The sequence below is a fragment of the Podarcis gaigeae genome, assembly GCF_964106915.1.
Source record: "Podarcis gaigeae genome assembly, chromosome: 2".
Lineage (NCBI taxonomy): Eukaryota > Metazoa > Chordata > Lepidosauria > Squamata > Lacertidae > Podarcis > Podarcis gaigeae.
In genome coordinates, this window is record NC_139679.1 from 70627823 (window position 1) to 70647692 (window position 19870).

Below are 19870 nucleotides of genomic sequence, written 5' to 3' on the forward strand. Positions count from 1 at the left end.
CTAGCCTGTGTTTGATCACATTTAGAATGTGTCTTTCTCCACTTACATTCTACTAATTATCCCTGCTGCTATTACTCCAAGTTCCCTGGGGTACCATTCAAGGGTGTGTGCTTAGAAGAGATGGCATCCATTATCTGGTTTATCTAATTTTTTCCACAGATCAACCAGGGCTTCAACAGGAACACATGCCGAATCAACTATAAACTCTCCCAAGGCTATGATGAAACAACCAACCTAACCTTTCCCCATCTCCAGAGGAATAGCGAACCTATGGAACAGTATCTGTTTAACAAAGTTGGCACACTGGTGAACCTATTTCTTCACCAAGTTCTTAGACTGGTCTTTGTTAGCAAGTGTGATGGAAGCTTTATAGGTAAAGGTTATCGCCGAAATCTTGCATCACAAGAAATTGTATTTTCACAGCATGACCTTGAGCAAGTAAGTGCCTGGTCCCTCTCCTGCACCACAAGGGCAGTTTCTGCATGTGCTGTAGAGGGAAGTGAGGAGCAGATGCAGCTTGTCAACCTGAGAAGGTAGCCAGTCTAGAAGGAAAACTCTTAACCTAAACCTTTGCTGCCTTGTGGGCTATCTTCAGGAGAAGAAAAGGCTAAGGCGTAAACCCTACACAAATCTGGAGTGGAGTCCCTAAAAGGGCTGGATGACATCTTGCATGCCTCCTTCTGGCAACTCCTGCAGCCAAGCTGGTGCTGAACATATTGCTCTGCTTGTCTTTGGACTACGTCTGTGAAGCCAAGAGGGGGTCGTTGTCTGGGAAGCCCAGGATCTCTACACACCACGACTTGCACCCTGGGGAGGTTACTGGTGCTGCTAGCACAGTGGTTTGACTTCACCCCTGGAGGCACACTCCATTGTCTCTCAAGGCAGATGAATGCCAACACATAGAGAAGTTGAGGCTTGATGCTTCCTGTGTCAAGTTATATAAACATAATTGAATTCTAACACCATAGGTTGCCAGGAGAGACTAGACATATCTCTCTGGTTTGGTTTCATTTTCAAACCTGTTGTGTGAGAGCTGCCTGCACTGTGCCATCACTAGATAGAACTGACATTTTGTGCATTTTTTGCTGAATGTAAAGGAAAGGAACTCCCAGAGTTGTAAGATAAACTTTATTTTGGATATTATAGTCTGAACCACATTTGTAAGATATTGCAATGTACATTACAGCAGCTCTCAATGCTCCTGCTTCCTCTGTTTGCCAAAGAGACCTAAATTGTATTTTGAAGACGGATAACATTTTAGAGATTTCTATTGCCCTGAAGCTTTAACAAAGGCATGAGAGTTGCTGGTGTATTCAGTAGAGACAAATTACCATTGTTACTATGTTAAGTAGCAGGAAATAACGTCACAACATTGAAAAGTCAACAGAGACTCAAATACTGTGTCACTTCAGCCAGATACGGAAAATGGAATTTCAGTGGAATGTACTAGAAATAAAAGCAGTTGGGGCGTGATCCAGTCCACTGCAGATCCAGCAAGCAGTTTTGCCCCTTCCCCCACTTACCCATGTAGGAGGAGAAAGGGACCACACTTTTCTTCCGCCATACAGCCTCCCTCCCTCCACAGAGCAAGTAGTTTATGTTCTGGAGCACAAGTAATTTATAGCAAAGTGACAGGGGGAGCGGGGCTGAAAGAGGATGGTGAGACAGGCACGTGGACCTAAGAAGGCACCCAGAAAACAAAGCTCAAGCAAGAGTTGCCAGCATGCCTGCAAGTACCTCCTATGGTTCCCATGGAAGGTCTTGGTAAATAATCCCCTTAAAAATCCAATGCACAATATTTTGCTCAATTGCTGCTTGCACTGAGCCCCCCAGTCTAAAAACATTCCCACATTTCCATGGATGCCAGGACTGGACACACTCCCTTACATTCTGAACAGAGAGAAAGTGCAAAGAGCTTCTCTCTTTGAATGCATAAGAGGCTGAGGTCCCCCGCCCCATTGATAGCAGGGCTGCATGCACTGTTGTGGGCCACTCCCACACCATTTAGTGGCCCGGTCTCTTTTTCTGTTCTTTTAGATGTGGCAGCCATTATATATATTCTGCCATGGCCGAAGGTAGCATTTTGTGTAATTTAAACACCTCTGGAGCCGCCATTTTATGACTGGTGCTCACAGCAGTTTTCCAAAATTTCACAAGTATGCCCTGGCCTAAAAAGGTTGGTGACCCCTGCTCTACTGGGACCAATCCCACTGCACATGGGTACTGGACCTATTGCGGACTGGGTTGTGGACTTGAAATCTTACAGTAAGTATGCTTCTTAGCTGGATAAAATTGCTGAACTTTATTTTTGTAACTTTCTATGTTGTATAAGTAAGCCTGATTTGGCAACTGAACTAGAATGGAGAACAGTGTTGTGAAATGCAAATTGGCTTATGGGAAAGCATTTACAAATGAAGTTTAAGACTTCCCATGATTTTCCACTCAGGACTTGCTTACCCTAAGGAATGCTGTAAAAACATTTGCACAGTTGAGAAAGCTTTCAGCTTATATGGATACTAAGCCTGTTCCAAGGTCTGGATTCCCACAACACTTCAGGTGCCTGGATCCAAGACATATTCTGTGCCAGTATTACACTGCCAAACCCAATATTTGTTGTTGTTGTTTTTTCCTTTAAAAAAAACACACCAATAAGCTTTTATTGTAACCCTTTCACATTCCTTGCCTTGTTTTTCAGAAGACATGCTTTCAAAGTTATCTGTACAGCTACAACAAGCTACAAACATTTTAAAAACGCTAGTCATCCCTCATGTTACATTTGCTTCAGGTGGCGCCTTTTCAGGTTGTGTGTTGCGGCAACCCGGAAGTACCAGATAGGGTTACTTCCGGGTTCCCCCGCGCACGCATGCACAGACACGCAAAATGACGTCACGCGCATGTGCAGAAGCAGCGAATTGCGAACCGCGTGTGCGCAGATGCGGGTTGTGCTCTTTTCAAGTTGCGAATGGGCCTCCGGAACGGATCCTGTTCACAACCAAAGGTACCACTGTACAAGCAAATCCTTTTTTGCCTTCAGTAAAGAGCTGGAATAATACAAACACCATTCCCACTGCAGAATGGATGGGCAGGCCTTTCCAAATGATACCTCAATGTTTGAGACCAGTAAATGTACATAGAAACAGAGCCTATGCTGGTGGGCAGTACAGGGACCCCTTCACTGGGCACAAATAACTCATACCTGGATGAGAAAAACAGGAAATTCACAGAGGCATTGTCGTCACTGGTTGATGTGGTAGAACATTCACAGGAAGATGGATTGTGCCCTTGTTCCCCACCCACTCCCAAATATAGGGCAGGAAACTTTGGCAACCACAACATTGTCTATTTTTCTTGGGGAGTAGGAGAGAAACAAGATGCAATACTGACTGCATCTTTCACAGCCTCCAAACAGCAACACAGGGAGGTTGTAGCAGTTAGCTTGCTACCTCTTCCAAAAATTTGAGCAGGCCAACAAGGAAGTGGTGACACAATGGGGGTGTGAATTATTAATGTGTGCCTAGAAATGGACAACATACCACTGCAGCACAAAAGAACAGCAGTTTACACCACACAAATATTTACATCTGGAATTATTACATTATGGATAAATGTCTGGTGCTACAGAATGTACAGAAACACATGTGGAGGGATGCTTGGTAGCCACATATGGAAAAAAAATATTTGCTCTGCAGTTCAGGGGAGAGACTTCATTGCTCCGAGGAAACTCTGGTGGGTAAAATCTTAGTAAGCCTGCATGCAAATTCCTATGAAAGTCTAGAAGGCTCATATAATACCAGACAGGAAAGTTGTATGTTACTGAGATGAATACAGACGCCCAAACTAGCTCTGAGTTATTAAATGACTCATGAGTCACAGAAAATGGGGCAGAAAAGGGTTAAGTGCAGAGGATACAATTTAGCATCACTGTCAAGTTTTGTTTTGTATGTCTAAAGAAATGGACATGCGTACACACATGGCCCTGAACACCACCAAGGAGTAGAGGATCCAGATTTGGGGGCAGAAGCCTGAAGCCAGAAATAGCATTTCATTTGCTAGTCTAGAGGCAATGGGCGCCTTCCTCTTAAAATAAAAAATATTGGAAGGCAATAGGTCCCTAGAATCTCCAAGCTGCCTGCTTTCTTTTCGTTGTGGGCACTGGGAAGAGAACCAGCACCCCTGCTCCTTTCACAGGCAGGCCAACCTTGCATAGAACAGCGAGTGAAAGTGGCAGAGTTCTAGGCAGAAGCGGATGAGCCCTGGGAAGAGGCTTGCGGTGGTCAGTGCTTCCTCTTTGGCATGAAACAATGTCCAGTTTCCCTTCTCATGGAACTACAAGTCAGGAGCAATGCCAGATGTATGATGTTATGGCGGACCAAGTAACAGAAGGAGCAGCGTGAAGGTCAAAGTGAGTGAAGAAAGATGGGCTCCAGAGTAGACAGAGTTAGGAAATGATCTTCCGTCTTGCATGAGGACCTCTGGCTGCATCTTACTTTTCTCAGCTTCCTAGAAAGGCAGAGAGAGAGAGAGAGAACTCATGACTGGATACATCTGCTGTCCGTCACAACATATCATTTGAATCCCTCCTTTCCACACCAGCACCATTTCTACTTGCATGGTGTCCCCTGCTCTACTCAGAAGACCTGAGGACATCCCTGGGAACAAAGGTGCCAGCTTCTTTGCTCATCCTTCTCTCACAATAGAACACACTTAACTAAAGCAACCTTGTTATGCCAACCATTTGCTTTATAGGCGCATAACAACATACCTGATTCCACTTACACTACAGATCAGGAATGGGAAACCTGTGGTCCTCCAGATGTTGCTGGACTGCAGCTGCATCGTCCCTCATTACTGGATTGATGGGAGCTTGGAGACCAGCAACTTCTGTGGGGCCACAGGTTCCCTATATCCCTGCTACGGATTCAGAAGAAGCTGGCTTTGTGTCAAACAGAAGGAACGGTTCATACCCAACGCATTTCTGAAGTGAAAACTGTGCCATCTGTGCTGGTGGCATCTCCCTGGAAATTTAGGGAAGGTGTGAACTGCAGCTGCTCCTGAACCTCCATATTCCTCTGGTTTAAGATCATCTGAGACTGGATTGCACTTCCTGTAAAGCAGAGAACACACAAGAGATTGTGTGAGGACCTGAATGCGTGTCTACAGTCAGGTTACACATTCTGGGTCCCAGAGTCTTTGAGCGCCAGGTGTAACTAACAGGATAAATCATTGTAAGACAGCCATGCATTGGTGCCTGGAAATGGCCTGAGAGGGAGAGAGCAGACCTTTTCTGCTCAGCTTTGGCTATGCATGCATCTACTGCGGGGATAGAGAACATCAGACCCAGGGGCCAAATGTGGCCCTCCAGGGGCTCTTCCAAATCCCATGAATCACCCCAAGCCATGCCCCCTTCCCAGGCCACACTCTCAACAGCCCTGCTCTGTGCTCTTGAGTGCTTTTCTCTGACTCAAATATGTCCTTGAACAGCACCATCTCCTCTTGCTTGCCTGAATGACAGAGAGAAGTGTTTGTGTGTATGGAATTCTCTGACTTTTTGCATGGCTTGAATACAGCCTGTTGAACCAAGTTAGGAGCCACTTTTATTAATCCACTCATTTTTGCCTCTGGCCCCACCCACTTAATGGCATGTGTGCCCCCCCGCCCGAAAGTTGCCTACGAGGGGATATGGCTCTTGAGCAAGAAAACACTGCACACTCCTTGTGTACAGCTTGATTTATTTTAGTGAATCAACAATTTTTTTTAATTGATTTTTGATTGCCGAAGCATGTGGCAATTAACCCACTGCAAGTCTACTCCGGAATTTGCCACTGTGCTTTAGGTGTCATGATTTAGCTGGGCTGCTGTTTTCATGCTGTAAGGTGCATACACGAAACACAGACCAGCCAATGTCTGCAGGGGAATGGCTTATCTCCCTTCCAAAGGGGAGAAGCATGTTTGGTCAAAGAAGAGCCCAAATCTTAAACGGGGTGGGGACGGGGGGGACGAAAAAATTTCCATATTTATAATCAACAGAGAAAAAAGCCGGGCCATTAAATGTTTAACAAGCAAGCTTTGGTTCTGTTTTACGTCCTCTGTGAGCTTTTACAGTCATAAAATATTTAAATCTTAGCAAGACCAAACATTTTAAGAGATGTGTTGACAATAATAGATAGAGAGAAGGGCAAAGTTAGGGCCAATATCTGATTTTATGCTCAAGAAGCAGGATCAATGAGCTGATGTAAAGTCCACTGGACTAGTTAGAACAAATGAATTTGTAAATGCCGGAGTGATTAATTAACAGGGGTGGGGAGCCTCTGGTCTTCCAGATGCTGTTAGATTCCAACACTTGACCAGTCAACATGGTCAATAGTCAGGAGATATAGGAGCTGTAGCCCAATAATAACTTGGAGGACTACAAGTTTCCCATCCCTTGCTTGATGAGCAACAAGAACCCTAGAAGTACCCTAAAGGATCAGAATAAAGGACCTTTGTTTCCAAAAGAGGCTGACTAGATGCCTCTGGTAAATTTGTATGTAGGCAAGAGGCCAGTAGCTAGATGGGAAGGGGTAACTATTGCTAGACTCCAACTCCCATCAGACCCAGCCAATTTGCCCTCAGGGATGATGGGAACAACAGCTGGAAGGCTAAAGGTTTCCCACTCTGGAACAAGATGTCTCTGTTTGTAGCCGACTTCTGACATACAACCTCTAATATTATGGATGTTTCTAAACAACGAATAAGTTGACAGATCTTTCTTTTATGAACTTCTCTGATCCTTTATAAAACACATTATCTTGAGCACCTTCAATGAAAAGGTGGATTTAAATTTAATATATGCATAAAATCCAGTGGCAGTGAATTCTCTGGATAGAGAAGTACTTTGTTTTGCCTGTCCTGAATCTGCTGCCAAATTAAATTAATCAGAGAAAAGTTGACTTCTAGTGTTATTATGAAAAGGGGATAACAATTAATAGGGGTAGATGGACTAAATGTCTGGCATATGTTTGGATGACTTACTGAGGCATCTGTTGTTGGCAAAGGAGCTGAGGACTTGCTCACAATCCTCCTTCTGATTGCCACTGTCCTTGCAGGAGCACCACAGTGTGACGTCAGTACTGGAATTGCTGGCATAATTGGGGGTCATAGGTGTACCTATTTATTTCAAGACAAAAAAAACAAAGAGTCAGAATTTTCCCATATAGAATACCAACGAATCAAAAGATACAGACCCACCAGTCTAGGCATGCTTTCCATAACCCCAGAATCTGCTATCTCAATCTGCTCAATTCAACATCCTGCCAATCTCAACCTCCTTCTAAGGATTTCTGATGTGAAGTCGCTCTGTGCTCCAAATTGGCGGAAGGGAAAAATGTATCTAATTTTTAAAATTGTAATTAACTAAAGCACAACCACACTGTTGCCGTGGTCAGCCAAATGCTTCATAGGCAGGGCATTAAATGATCCTGTTTCTGGCATCAGCATATCAAAATCAGAGGCGTAGACATGGATACTCAATTTTGTTACCATGGCTAATAACCACCTAACATAAGAAACTGATGGTTAATATTCCTCCTCCAACTTCAGAGTGAATGTGAAAGTGGAATAGTATTCAGCTATAAGGGGAAGGAAGATGGACCAAGTCTTCAGAAGAGGGAGTTTCCTACAGCTCAGAGAAGCTTACGCTCCTTTCTCACTCTCTGTTCCATAGACCGGGAAGGCAGGACCTTACATTGCACACCCCCCCAGGTATGTCTAATGGTATAACCCTCATCAAGCTCCCAGTGTATTCCTCTGGGCCCAGCACATACCAACCATCCCCATGTAAGCCTGCAGGCATGCAGCATGGTTGTGTGGAGAGCAGCCATCTGAAGATGTGCCTGAAGGCTTGCATTGCTCTTGGAAGTCTGCCAGCCGGGATCTGGTGGAAGATAACAATATCAGAACGAGGGCTTTCTTTACCACCACAGAGATTGCTTTATTCATTTGTCTTGTAGTTTATAAACCAAAGCCACTTTTTAGGCAAAGCCAAGCAACATCATAGATCTTCATTTTAAAAGTAATAGCTATATTAGGAATGGGCAACTGATGGCTCATGGCTTACGTGGCTCCTGAAGCAGTGTTTTCTGGCAATACTTTATGGGACAGGCATGTTAGTCCTACATCTCTCACATGTTTAATGTAATATACAAACATACAAGGGGACCGGGTGGAGCTGTGGTCTAAACTACTGAGCCTCTTAAGTTTGCTGATCGGAAGGTCAGTGGTTTGAATCCATGCAACGGGGTGAGCTCCTGTTTCTCTGCCCCAGCTCCTGCCAACCTAGCAGTTTGAAAGCACACCAGTGCAAGTAGATAAAAAGGTACTGCTGTGGCGGGAAGGTAAACAGTTTAGTCATGCTGGCCACATGACCTGGAAAGCTGTCTGTGGACAAACACTGGTTCCCTCGGCCTGAAGCGAGATGAGCACCACACCCCATAGTTGCCTTTGACTGGACTTAACTGTCCAGGGGTCCTTTACCTTTTATAAACATACATATTGAGCATATGCTCTCCTTAAGAGCAAAGTCCTTCTTACTAGATGGTCTCCAATTTTATTATGAAACTGACCACCTCCAGCTCACAGGCATCTGTCTGGAGAATAAAGTGTCTCTCTAGTATGTAGAAATTGTCCATCCCTGATTTAGGTGATGCTTTTCCTGATCTGCTGTTTCAAAAACATAACAGATTGCATTTTAAAATTAAAATGTGTATAGACTGGGACTATCTAAATTGTTAGGCATTATGGAAACATATAGTTTTATTTCCTTCTTTTACTGTATCAAGTGTACAATCCGCCTGAGGATCCAGTTACTTGTGCCTCATACAACTAATAGCTTACTATGGCAGCCACCCCAACGCCCTTGGTGCCAGACCTACTTGCAGATATTGTCCTTCAGACAGGAGTCCAACAGGATGAGGCAGTTTGGCTTGCTGCTGCTGCTGCTCTGGAAAGAGCACTCTGGGACAATGGTATTCCAGCGCCGCTCACCACAGACCTCGTCTTGACAAGGGCAGAAGAGAAGGCTCTTCGTGAAATCCGCGCTGATCCTCTCAAAGAAGTGTCTCAGGTGTCGGTGGCATCTGCGCCGATCACAGGTAGTCTCTGTGCTGCAGGTCTGGGCATAGAGTGAGCGCAGACGCATGCACTTGTGGTTCAAGTGGCAAACGTTTGTGGCATGCAGGCAGGGATTTGTCCTATCCATAGCTATATGGGAGCCAACAAAAGTCACAGAAAGACAAGAATATATAGTGGGTTCCAGAGATCATTTCCATGAAGATGTGGATTAAACACGAAGAAAATGTAGTCAAAGCCATTTCCAGTATCACTTTGCAATTCAGAAATTCATTTATTTACACCTGCTTCCTTTTCCTTCATAGTTTTCCCTGTGTGAAGCTTTAGATTGTAGACTCCTTGGAGTAGGCACTTGTCCTTCTGTGCTCTGAAAAGCACCATGCACACTGGTGTTGCTGCCCTGGTGTTGCTACCCAGATACTCTGTGTAGCATCAGAGTAGACTTGAAGGCTGGGGGAAGCAATCACATGGGTGGGTTCTACCCTTATGCAGAACCTCATTTGGGAAGATTTTATACTAGGCCAGAGTTTTGGTGGGTGGCGCATTCCTATTCTCTGTGTACACACATCAAAAGGTGTGATACCTTCTACATACCCAGTGAGTTTTCTTTTGGCTGCTACTGCTGTTACCTCTCAGAAGATTCCTCTCAGACTAAAACTTTTTTCTGTGGAAAATTTACCTCACACGACTACTTTATCTTTGAGAGTCTAATACTTTCTGCTTTCTGTTACATTATAATAACAGTTATTTCTGCCTTTCAGATTTGAGTTTGTGTTTTATTTTTGGTCTATGCTGATATCCCTCACCTCTAGACCATATGTTTACCCTGGCATCCTAGCATTAGTCTGCTTGATGCTACCTTTAAATTGCTTATAAAACATTTCCTTTCTCCCTAAAAAAACTCAGCTGTAGTATGTAGGTCCTGAGGAAAAGAAAAGACAACCAAATGTTAGTATAGGTTCTACCTGAAATCCTAGTTGACAGTTTGTTGTAATTGGTCTTTGAAGAGTCTTCATTGTCTGCATCTTCATAGGGTGACACCTCCAAATGAAAGTCATCTGTGCAAAATAAATTTATTTACTTATGAGTCACACTATAAGTTATGTGTGTAGTGAATAAAACAGAAAATCACAAAATACGAACTCTAAAAAAAAGGTAACCAAGGCAGCATAATGCAACTCTAAACATATCTATTTACATAAAAGCACAAGAGCAATACAAAGCTAAAACGCATGTCAATCTAGCACAGATTAAAATTCTTTCAGAGCTAAATTAAAAACAATGATACAGCATTAAAAAATAATTTCATAAAAAACTGGGTGAATTGAAAACTATTTGCCTGGTACCAACATTTATTAATGTAGGTGCAAGGAAAACTTTGGAAAACCAATAAAAATAATTGACAAAAAAGGGAAAATGCCCCAAGGGACAGCATGCCCTGTTTAGGGAAGTTTTTAATGTTTGAAGTTTTATTCTGTTTTTAATGTTCTGTTGAAAGCCATCCAGACTGGCTGGGGAAACCCAACCAGATGGGCAGGGTAGAAATAATAAATTGTTGTTGATGATGATGATGTTATGCCATAAAGGAGAGGCCACAACGGAGAAGGCCCTCCACTTTCAGCGTGGGAGAGCACTTGCAGGCAGCTGCATGTGGAAAAGAAGTCTATCTACATGTTCCCAGTTGGCTCCTTAATGCGGGGGCTGGGGCACATAAAACTAAGCAGGAAATGCTTAAGATTTTAATTAACAGAAAGAGAAGAACCACACCTCAGTCTAAAAAACAATTATGAGGGATCTCTTTTGATTTTGACATCTATTTTAGAATATTGTCAATGTAAACATTCAAATATATGTTTTTATTCTTTTTGTAAACCATCGTGGAAAATAAAATTTCAAGGTAGCAAAAATTAAGCAATGGGTTTCTAATAGCTTTCTATTCTTTGGGAGGAGCCATAGCAGAAGATCCAAAAATCAACCCTCAGCATCTCTGGTTAAAAAGAATTTCAAGAAACAAGGCTAGATCTAAGAAGACTGAGACCCTGGGGAGACACTTTCTAGTCAGCCAGACAATTGCTAGTCTTGACTTGGTGCAAATATTTTTGTTTTGTTTTTGCAATCAGGTCCAGGGGTCTTCTCCCAGATATTCAGGTATTGCTCTGGAGTGGGGCACACAATTCTTATCCTCCCGCCACCAGTGATAATACAAAATGAAAAGTGAGCAAAGCTTCTATCTCACCAAAATGAACAGTCCAGTAGATGCGCAGGCACAGCTGCTCCAACTTTCGTGTGCGCCGGTGACACTTGCATTCCTGAAAATAACTGTTTCTTACAAATGTTCCTGCCGCGAAGCATCTGTTCCTGGTTTCTTGGTCAGGGAGGAAACTGCTCTTGGAAAAAGACTGGGAACAGTTTTGCAAGGTCTGATAAGCGGCGCTGCAGGCAGGCTCAGCCAAGCAAAGGGTCTCTGCTGTTATACAGGTGTGCGGCTGATCAAGAGAGAGAACAAGGAGGCCTCCTGTTCAAGTAGAGAGAGTGTGTGTTAGCATTTCAGAAATTCACATACTGCAGCCACTTTCTCATCCCTTCAAGGGCACAAGCATAAGCTCCTGCTTTTTGCTGAATTAAGCAATCTGGAATGTTTATACTGCCACAATCACTAATGTGGATTAGCACACATGTATGCTTTGCCTATCCTGTTGTTCATATTATCAAGGTGTGTGTGTGGGGGAGATGTGTGGGATTCAAGTAACAAGTCCTACTGGAGGAAGCAAAGACAAGGACTCCAGCTAGTGCCACAGGACTTCCCTCACTGTCCCCCCCCATTGGCTTTTTTTTGGTGGGGGTGAGTTCAGTCAGAGCTGTAACTACGGGGAGGGGGGTAGCCTTTCTCTTGCCCTATGTTAAGCCTCCAGAGGACTCCCACTGAGGCTCCCTCTGTGTGTGTGTGTGTGTGTGTGTGTGTGTGTGTGTGTGTGTGTGTGTAAATGTAGAAGAAGAAGAAGAGTTTGGATTTGATATCCCGCCTTTCACTCCCTTTAAGGAGTCTCAAAGCGGCTAACATTCTCCTTTCCCTTCCTCCCCCACAACAAACACTCTGTGAGGTGAGTGGGGCTGAGAGACTTCAAAGAAGTGTGACTGGCCCAAGATCACCCAGCAGCAGCAGGTGGAGGAGCGGAGACGTGAACCCGGTTCCCCAGATTTCGTGACTACCGCGTAGGGGTGGGGGTGTGCCAAACTGGGTCTTTGACCTGGGTGAAATAAAGCCTAGTTTCGTCCCCGATTTGGAAGAAGTCTCAAAACAGTGTAAAGCAGGAAGAGAAAGGGTGTTGTTCCATCTGGCAAGCTGAAAAGCTTGTTCTGACAAAACAAACGCCATAGTGCTACACTTAATTCCTCCCATTGCTATAGTATGGTTTTTATTTCGATATTCCAACGGATGTGTATGAGAGTTCTTTTTACAAATCTACATTTATCTACCTCTTGCTGTTGGCAATTGATAATTGCTAGCATGTAAAGATCACCACTCCTTGCATTAAATGCTTTTTAGAAGAAAGGAAGATCTCCACACTTTAATCTATTCTTCTGACATAAAATCAAGAGTTTCTAAAGCCTTTAAAAAAAAAAAAAAAGCAGCAGTGTCCAGTTGGGCAGGATTATACTTTGGTGTTGAATTTTGGTGGAAATCTACATTTTGGTGAAATAGATGGGCCCAGTCTTTGACAGCAGTGCTGTTTGAACCTCCAGTCCACTTCAGCAATTTGGCACCAGCTCCAGACTCACGTCCTGATACTTACATAAGTGACAGAAATGACAGCTACAGACAGACTTCCTGGTATCACGTTTGGCATCTTACTATAACCACTAATAAATAGACTCATTTCAGGTCCAACCAGTTACTGCAGTGGTTTCTATATTTGAATGTGAGCCAAATGGAGAACAGCGCAGACTGAACCATGCTTGAAGGGCAGATGTTCTTGTCCTTGAAAAATGACAGTTGCAGAAATGAAACGCTCCTCAAATTTCTATCACATACAACAGGGGTGGGGGAACTCAGGCCCAGGGTCCAAATGTGGCCCACTAGATCTATCTGGCCCTTGGGGCTCCCTTGAGGTCTGAACTCCTCTAGCTTGGCCTTATCCCTCACCAGCCTTGCTCAGTGCTCTCCTCAAGTGCTTTTGTCTGTCTGGAATGTGTCCTTGGATTGTGATAAAGCTTCTTCCTTGCCTGGATGGAAAATGGAAAGATACGTGCGCATGAGGGCCTTTAGAAATCTCTGGTATGTGTGTGGCTGGGAATGGAGCTTTCGGTAGAAAAATAAGAGCCCCATCCACTTTTGTCTCCGGCTTTTCCCACCCCTCTCAGGTGGGTCATGAGGGAATGTGGCCCTCAAACTGAAAAGGTTCCCCACCCCAACATAGAAATATGGCCCCATTCTAAAACACTCATATTCCTGTCCACCATCTCTCATTTTCCCCAGTGTGCTTTTGATTTACATTCAGTGTTTCTCTTCGCATATTGATTTTCAATTTTTATTATGGCTTGGTTAACATCTATTGAATCCCAAGCATTCTTACTATACACTTAACAAGAGACTTTAGGAAATTCGGACATATCACTTCCACAGCATACACTTAAAGCACATGGGCTTCCCACATAGAATTGTGACTCTGTGATGGGTAGATAACAGTTTCCAGGATTTTTTAGAGAGCCATGTGCTTTAGATGTATTTTAAATGTATGGCAGGGATTTGACTATAGAGCATCCCACAGAGATATGCAGGGGAAAGGGGGCAGCTGTCTTTACAAAGTATAGCTGCTGCAACCATCTTCCATGTCTCTCCTACCACCATACCTCGTATGGCAGGAGGAACACAACCATCTGCAGGGATACCACAACCATTCGTGTAGGGAAGGGAGGAAGGGCCAGGCAACTGTCTAATCAGGGCAATCACAGCCCACAATCCAAAGAGCAGCCAGGTGGATGGAAGTGTTGTGCCAGTGGTAGCCTTACCCCTGGGTGTGGGGGAGCACTACCAACCACCAACCTTGTCCTACCTGGGCAGGAAGTCCCCTAAACCTTGGGGGTGGGAGTACAGCCAACAGGAGTACAGCCCACTACAGAAACAGAAGCTGGCTGCAAATGAGACATGCACCAGGGAGGAGATGCAGAAGTAGAGGAAGGGAAGTGGGGCCAGGATGGATAGCTGGCTGCCTAGGGAAAAAAGAGAAATAACAAGCAACAAGGGGTCAGGCAACAGGTCCTCTTTGCCCAGGGTGCCCAACAAGGACTGCAAAGGAGCTTCCAACACCAGCTGCTGGTGCACAACCAGTTTCAGCTATAGCACTCTCTGAAGCTGAAGTGGGACAGTTGTTCTACTCCAGGGTTGGCTCCTCACCTGTCATCTGGTGCCTAAGGCCCACAGCAGCTCTAATGAACCTTTGCAGTCTGGCATTAAGCGTAATGTCTTGGATCTGACAATGCTCGGCCTAGATCCTCTGTCGCTGCCTGGAATTTTAGGGTGCCACTTGCAGAAGCAAGGATGCAAGGAGGTAATGAGCGCCAGCACAGATAACCCTTTCTGGATCAATTAAGCCCAGGGGAACAGCTCAAAGGCAGGCAAGCAGATGAACTGGGGCAGGCATGGCCAAACTTAGCCCTCCAGATGTTTTGGGACTACAACTCCCATCATCCCTAGCTAACAGTGGGAATTGTAGTCCCAAAACATTTGGAGGGCCAAGTTTGGTCATGCATGAACTAGGGGTTTAAACCACAAAAAAGAAACTGAGCAGTTTCTCTAGAGAAAATAATAACCTTCACCATTTTTACATGGTGATTAAAATGCTACATGCTGCTAACTACCATACTGTTTACCAATGCCCTGTGAGATGCAAAAGGGAGAAGCAAGGGATATAGGGTCATTAGCTATGATGTTCTGCATAATTTCAATAGAGAAGTAAATGCTGACAGATATAATGCCACCAAATGCTGTTTCAATACACACAGAAAGTCAGTGATATAGCAGATGGGTAGTGCTAAACATCACATTTCACTACTAAATTACTCTTTATTACTCAATCAAGAATATTATCCATGCTGGCTATATACTACCTCCAGAATCAGATTCCCTCTGAATACCAGCTAAAGGGGAACAACATCAGGAGAGTGCTGTTGTGTTCATGTGCTACTAGCGGAGTTGCCAGAGACAGCTGGCTTGTAGATATGAGATGCTAGACTAGATGTACTTTCAATCTGATCTATCAGGACTCTTATTGTGTTTCTTACTGCTTGTGATGGATACTGATTCAACATCTCTCAGTACAGGTGGTCACACATATCTCCCAGGTCATTAAAAGTAGCCAGTGGTAATAAGGTAAAGGTAAAGGACCCCTGACAGTTAAGTCCAGTCGCGAACGACTCTGGGGTTGCGGCGCTCATCTCGCTTTACTGGCCAAGGGAGCCAATGTTTGTCCACAGACAGTTTTCCAGGTCATGTGGCCAGGATGACTAAGCAACTTCTGGTGAAACCAGAGCAGCGCATGGAAACGCCGTTTACCTTCCCGCTGGAGCAGTACCTATTTATCTACTTGCACTATAGGAGCCTGCATTCGCTCCATAGGACGCACACACATTTCCCCTTCATTTTTGGAGGGGAAAATGTGTGTCCTATAGAGCAAAAAATACAGTATTTATCTACTTGCACTGTGACGTATTTTTTAACTGCTAGGTTGGTAGGAGCTCGGACTGAGCAACGGGAATCTCTGTCATGGGGATTCGAACCGCCAACCTTCCAATCGACAAGCCCTAGGCTCAGTGCTTTAGACCACAGTGCCACCCGCATCCAGCCAGTGGTACAGCCAGTGGTATATCTATCTAAAATTAATATAATCGTCATTGTGTTATGTTTCTAGATTAAAGTTTGTGAACCAATTCTGTGGGGGATCCAAGGAAGGAAATTTGGTTTCCCTGCAAGTGAACAATGCATGTGGTTCCATAAAGGCTGACCCTACTCCTGTTTACCAAGCAGTATATTTTCATTTACTTGTTAAATTTCTTTATTGCCCTTCATCTGAGGATCACAGGGTGGTTTACAATATAAAAAACAAAAATGCATAACATAGTAAAACAAAAATAATAAACACCCATAATCACACAGTTTAAAAGGCCATAGGTTGTTTAATAAGCCAAAGGCCTGAGAGAAAAGGGATGTTTTTGCCTGGCATCTAAAGATATGCAAGAAAGCACCAGGTGAGCCTCCCTGGAGGGAGCATCTCACAAGCAGGGAGCCACCACAGAAAGGGCTCATTGTATCCTTTCTGTTGAGTAAATGTGCATAGGATTGTAGCCTTAAAACTCTATATTGCCTTATCCCAAAGGTATGAGTTCAATTCTACCACGCAAACTAAAGATGAATACAAGTTTCAAAAATAAAAGAAGTCTTCATATTAGTTTAGTCTGGAATGAGTCACTTGTGAATTATGTTAATACAGGGTAGAAAGCAGAATAGTGGTTTCATGTTTGACAAAGCATTTTGACTCACTCCCATGCAATCTGTGCATGTGTTAATGTTGTTAATGCAGGAAAGTGAGCAGATTAGAGCTATTCTAACAAAAGTATGTTTTATATTTTCAGATCACAGATACAGTAAACACAACAGCCCTTTCTGTGATATTTTCATTCATGATACAAAAAACCCCACCCCATTACCAGTATTTCCCTAGTTTACAATGTCCTGTTCCAGGTGACGCAAGGACAGAGCAGCTGACAGTTAACCATGGACAATACTGAACTCAGTTTGGTATTAGTTGCATGTTCAAACCCAGGGGCAGGTTAAGAAGCAAGGTCAAAGGCAATCTGAAGTCAAAATGTGAGATGTGGGGGAGGTCTTGAATTGAACAGCTAGGTAGACAGGGATGCGGTCATCAGGGCAATGGAGCAAATTTACGGCTACAGCACTTTGTGCCATGAACTGAATGATTTTTAGTCTGAGCACAGCAGCAGGGCATCTGGGTTGCCTGAGGATTTGGTCTACTCGTGAATAGCTTTTTTCACACAAGTATCACTTTACTCTGGTGTAGTGCTTGTTCCTCAGGCTTGCACTCCAGTGCCTAACTAAGCCTGCACCTTCAGGTGCCTGCGCTTCCTAGGGCTCAGTGGCTGTCCAACATCCCCCGGCGCCTTGCTGCCCCATGGCATGAGCTGCTTTGGAGAGCTCTAGGTCATCCTTGGAAGATTCCACTCGCAGCAGCATGACAGATAATGCCATGCTAAAATTCACATCAGATGGAATGTGCATTTCATTTTAAAATGGTCCTCTTCATCTTTCCTTCCTGCATTAGCAACCCAAGAACTGTCCGTGTTTGATTAGACCTTTCTATGTTATATTAGACCAAGGATCCACCTAACAGTACTCTGTATCAAACAAATCTGTCTGGGAAGCTCACAGAGCTAGACGGAGATAGCTGTCCCCTGGTGTTGCCCCTGACAAGTGTGAAACGCAATTTAAAAACCAATATAGCCAGTGTAGGATATGCAAATTAAATGCAGACCATACATATGCATATATTTAAAATATATATAAACGTCATGTGAAAAACCCTTCTGATCGTATTCCACAATCGGAACATACACAGATCTAATTTCGGCCAATTTATAAGAAAACGACCCCATCGAGCAGGCGAGTTGTACGTTGCAAACTGCTCCTACAGCGCGCTGCGGAGCGGCTCTAACTCTACGGCTGAGGAAAGGGTCACAGCCCTTCTCTGGCCGGCAAACAGCTTGGCAGCCACTTGCCGAAAGTTTCTCCGACAGAGAAAGCAGCCTGGCACTCGAAATGGAAATCTGCGATCAAATCTTTATTCCCGCAAATCAGCTACCCCGTAAACAACAGGCACTTTCTCCCCTCCGTTAGCAAGCGGCGGAATAGGGACTGCGCTGTTCCTCCGTAGCCTTTTATATGGCCGTACATCCCTCTTTCCTTTCTCTCCCAGCACCCATCAATAAAGCCATCGGGGATCTGCCTGGCCTGAACACACCCAAAGTGATTAGCAAACAGGGTGGTCAGACAGTCCTCCCCGTCGCCGCCTGCAAATCCGAGACGCCGAGCGCACGCTGGATCAGAAACCTGGACAGACATCGCCCCGCCGAGAGAGACACGCGCAGCCCGATCCTGAGCTGGCTTACATGGAAGCAAAGTCCGCTCAGGGGGCTCGCCTCCCAGCAAGACGGGCATAGGATGCCAGACCCTCTTTGCCTTGAGACAGGGGGGGAAAAACACAGAGAAAGGATGGTCCTATTAGAGACAGCGGGGCGCAAAACAAAAGCTAAAAGGCGCGGATGGGCACACAACTTCTCCCTTGACCCGCCCCAGAGCGCCCGATTCTCTATGCCCGCAACCCCAGCGCCAGTCCCGCACGACGGCGAGGGGCGCCAAGCAAGCCCCCCATGAACGGAGGTGGGGTAGGATAGAAAACATACAGCAGATCCAACACCGCCTTTTCCCCGCACCGGAGCCCTTTCTCAACGGCGCCCCCCCCCCCCACGACGCCCCATTACCGGTTCGGGAGAGCAGCAGCAGCCCCAGCAGCAAAGGGAGGCCCATGGCGGAGGGAAGCGCAGCAGGCGCAGCACGCGCGGTCACTCCACTCCGAGCCGGTCTTGCGAGGGAAGGGCTCACATGCTCCGCTAGTTCAGCGGGGACTGGGCAGCCTCGCGTGGCCACCTGCTGCCAGCCTGCCCCCGTCGTCCCGCCTTCGCGGGGACTCGCCTTCTCAGCTCGCACTGGGCAGGTGCGCGCGCGGAGCTACAGCGGGAGGCGGGAACTCGCCGCCGGCGCGCGAGGGGAGGGGAGCAGGAGTAGCGCCCTGGCGGAGCGTGGCAGGAATGGCCCGCCTCGCGCTAGGGCGCTTGCTCTCTCTGGGTGGGGTAGCGATATGGATTGGAAGTAGGGGACGGGGTCAGCCCCGTCGTGGCCTTGGGGTTTGGTTTCTGGCGCTGGGAGGACGCTTCCCCTCAGACAAGGAGGCGGAGCGGCCCCTGTTGTCTTTGAATTTTGTGAGCGGTGGAACCTCGTCCGGAAAAGCAGAGAGGACGGGTCTATTTTTTTTCCCCCAGGTCTGAAAACGCCGCCCGGGAAAACGGGCGTGTCGCCTTCGCTTTTGTCGCCGCTCAGGCGTTCTTCTGGCGCGCGCACGTTTCCTCGCGCCGTGTTGCTCTCGCGCTCCTGAGGGGTGCAAACAAATAAACGAGCTCAAAACCAACACTGTTTGAACTGTTTGCAAATATTGCTCATGCGGCACGCCATTTTAAAACATAAAGGAAGCATATAAATTTCACCCAGTCTTCCTTCAACACTTCAGTTAAATCTGAGAGGAGGGAGGGTGCAGATTTTGCACACAGCGTTATTGGTCCATCTAGACCAGTGTGGCTGCAGCTCTCCGGGTTTTCAGACAGGAGTCTTGGCCAGTCTTGCCTCTGCTGGAGGTAACAGTGATTTTTGCATGTTAAACTTGCTCTGGACCAGTACTACTGCTTAAGGCCCCGCCTGAAGCTGGAGAGTTGCAGCTATCTCTCGGACATTGATCTGTCTTTTTGCGGGAGAAGGAGAAACTTAACCAAATGCAGCAGCAAAACGTCAATAAATTATTGGGTCACACAATTGTTAGATACATTCTGATTTGGGAACTTTTTTCCCCGCCTAACAACAGGGATCAATCTGGGGGACACTGTCCTTTGCTTGAATTTCCAAAAGGTTTGGGCATCCTTGAGA

General features: G+C 45.5%; 1 protein-coding gene across 1 annotated transcript; it reads right to left on the reverse strand.

Annotated features, from left to right (window-relative positions):
• Window positions 1-1114: 1114 nt before the first annotated feature.
• Window positions 1115-19199, reverse strand: GFRA3 (GDNF family receptor alpha 3). The gene is made up of 8 exons (XM_083726392.1): window positions 18658-19199; window positions 11342-11620; window positions 10071-10163; window positions 8910-9237; window positions 7803-7912; window positions 7012-7146; window positions 4965-5104; window positions 1115-4500 (listed from the first exon to the last, which is right to left on the reverse strand). Exons 1-8 carry the CDS (start codon window positions 18701-18703, stop codon window positions 4360-4362), a joined length of 1272 nt encoding a protein of 423 aa, XP_083582518.1. The 5' UTR covers window positions 18704-19199; the 3' UTR covers window positions 1115-4359.
• Window positions 19200-19870: the final 671 nt, after the last annotated feature.

Excerpts from the sequence above, each read along its gene's own strand:
- GFRA3 (XM_083726392.1), bottom strand. The coding sequence starts at position 18,703 with ATGGGCCTCCCTTTGCTGCTGGGGCTGCTGCTGCTCTCCCGAACCG. Across the intron at positions 11,621-18,657 it reads GCTGCTGCTCTCCCGAACCG|GAGGCCTCCTTGTTCTCTCT; the intron begins GTAATGGGGCGT and ends CTACTTGAACAG. Across the intron at positions 9,238-10,070 it reads ACTGTCAACTAGGATTTCAG|CTATGGATAGGACAAATCCC; the intron begins GTAGAACCTATA and ends GCTCCCATATAG.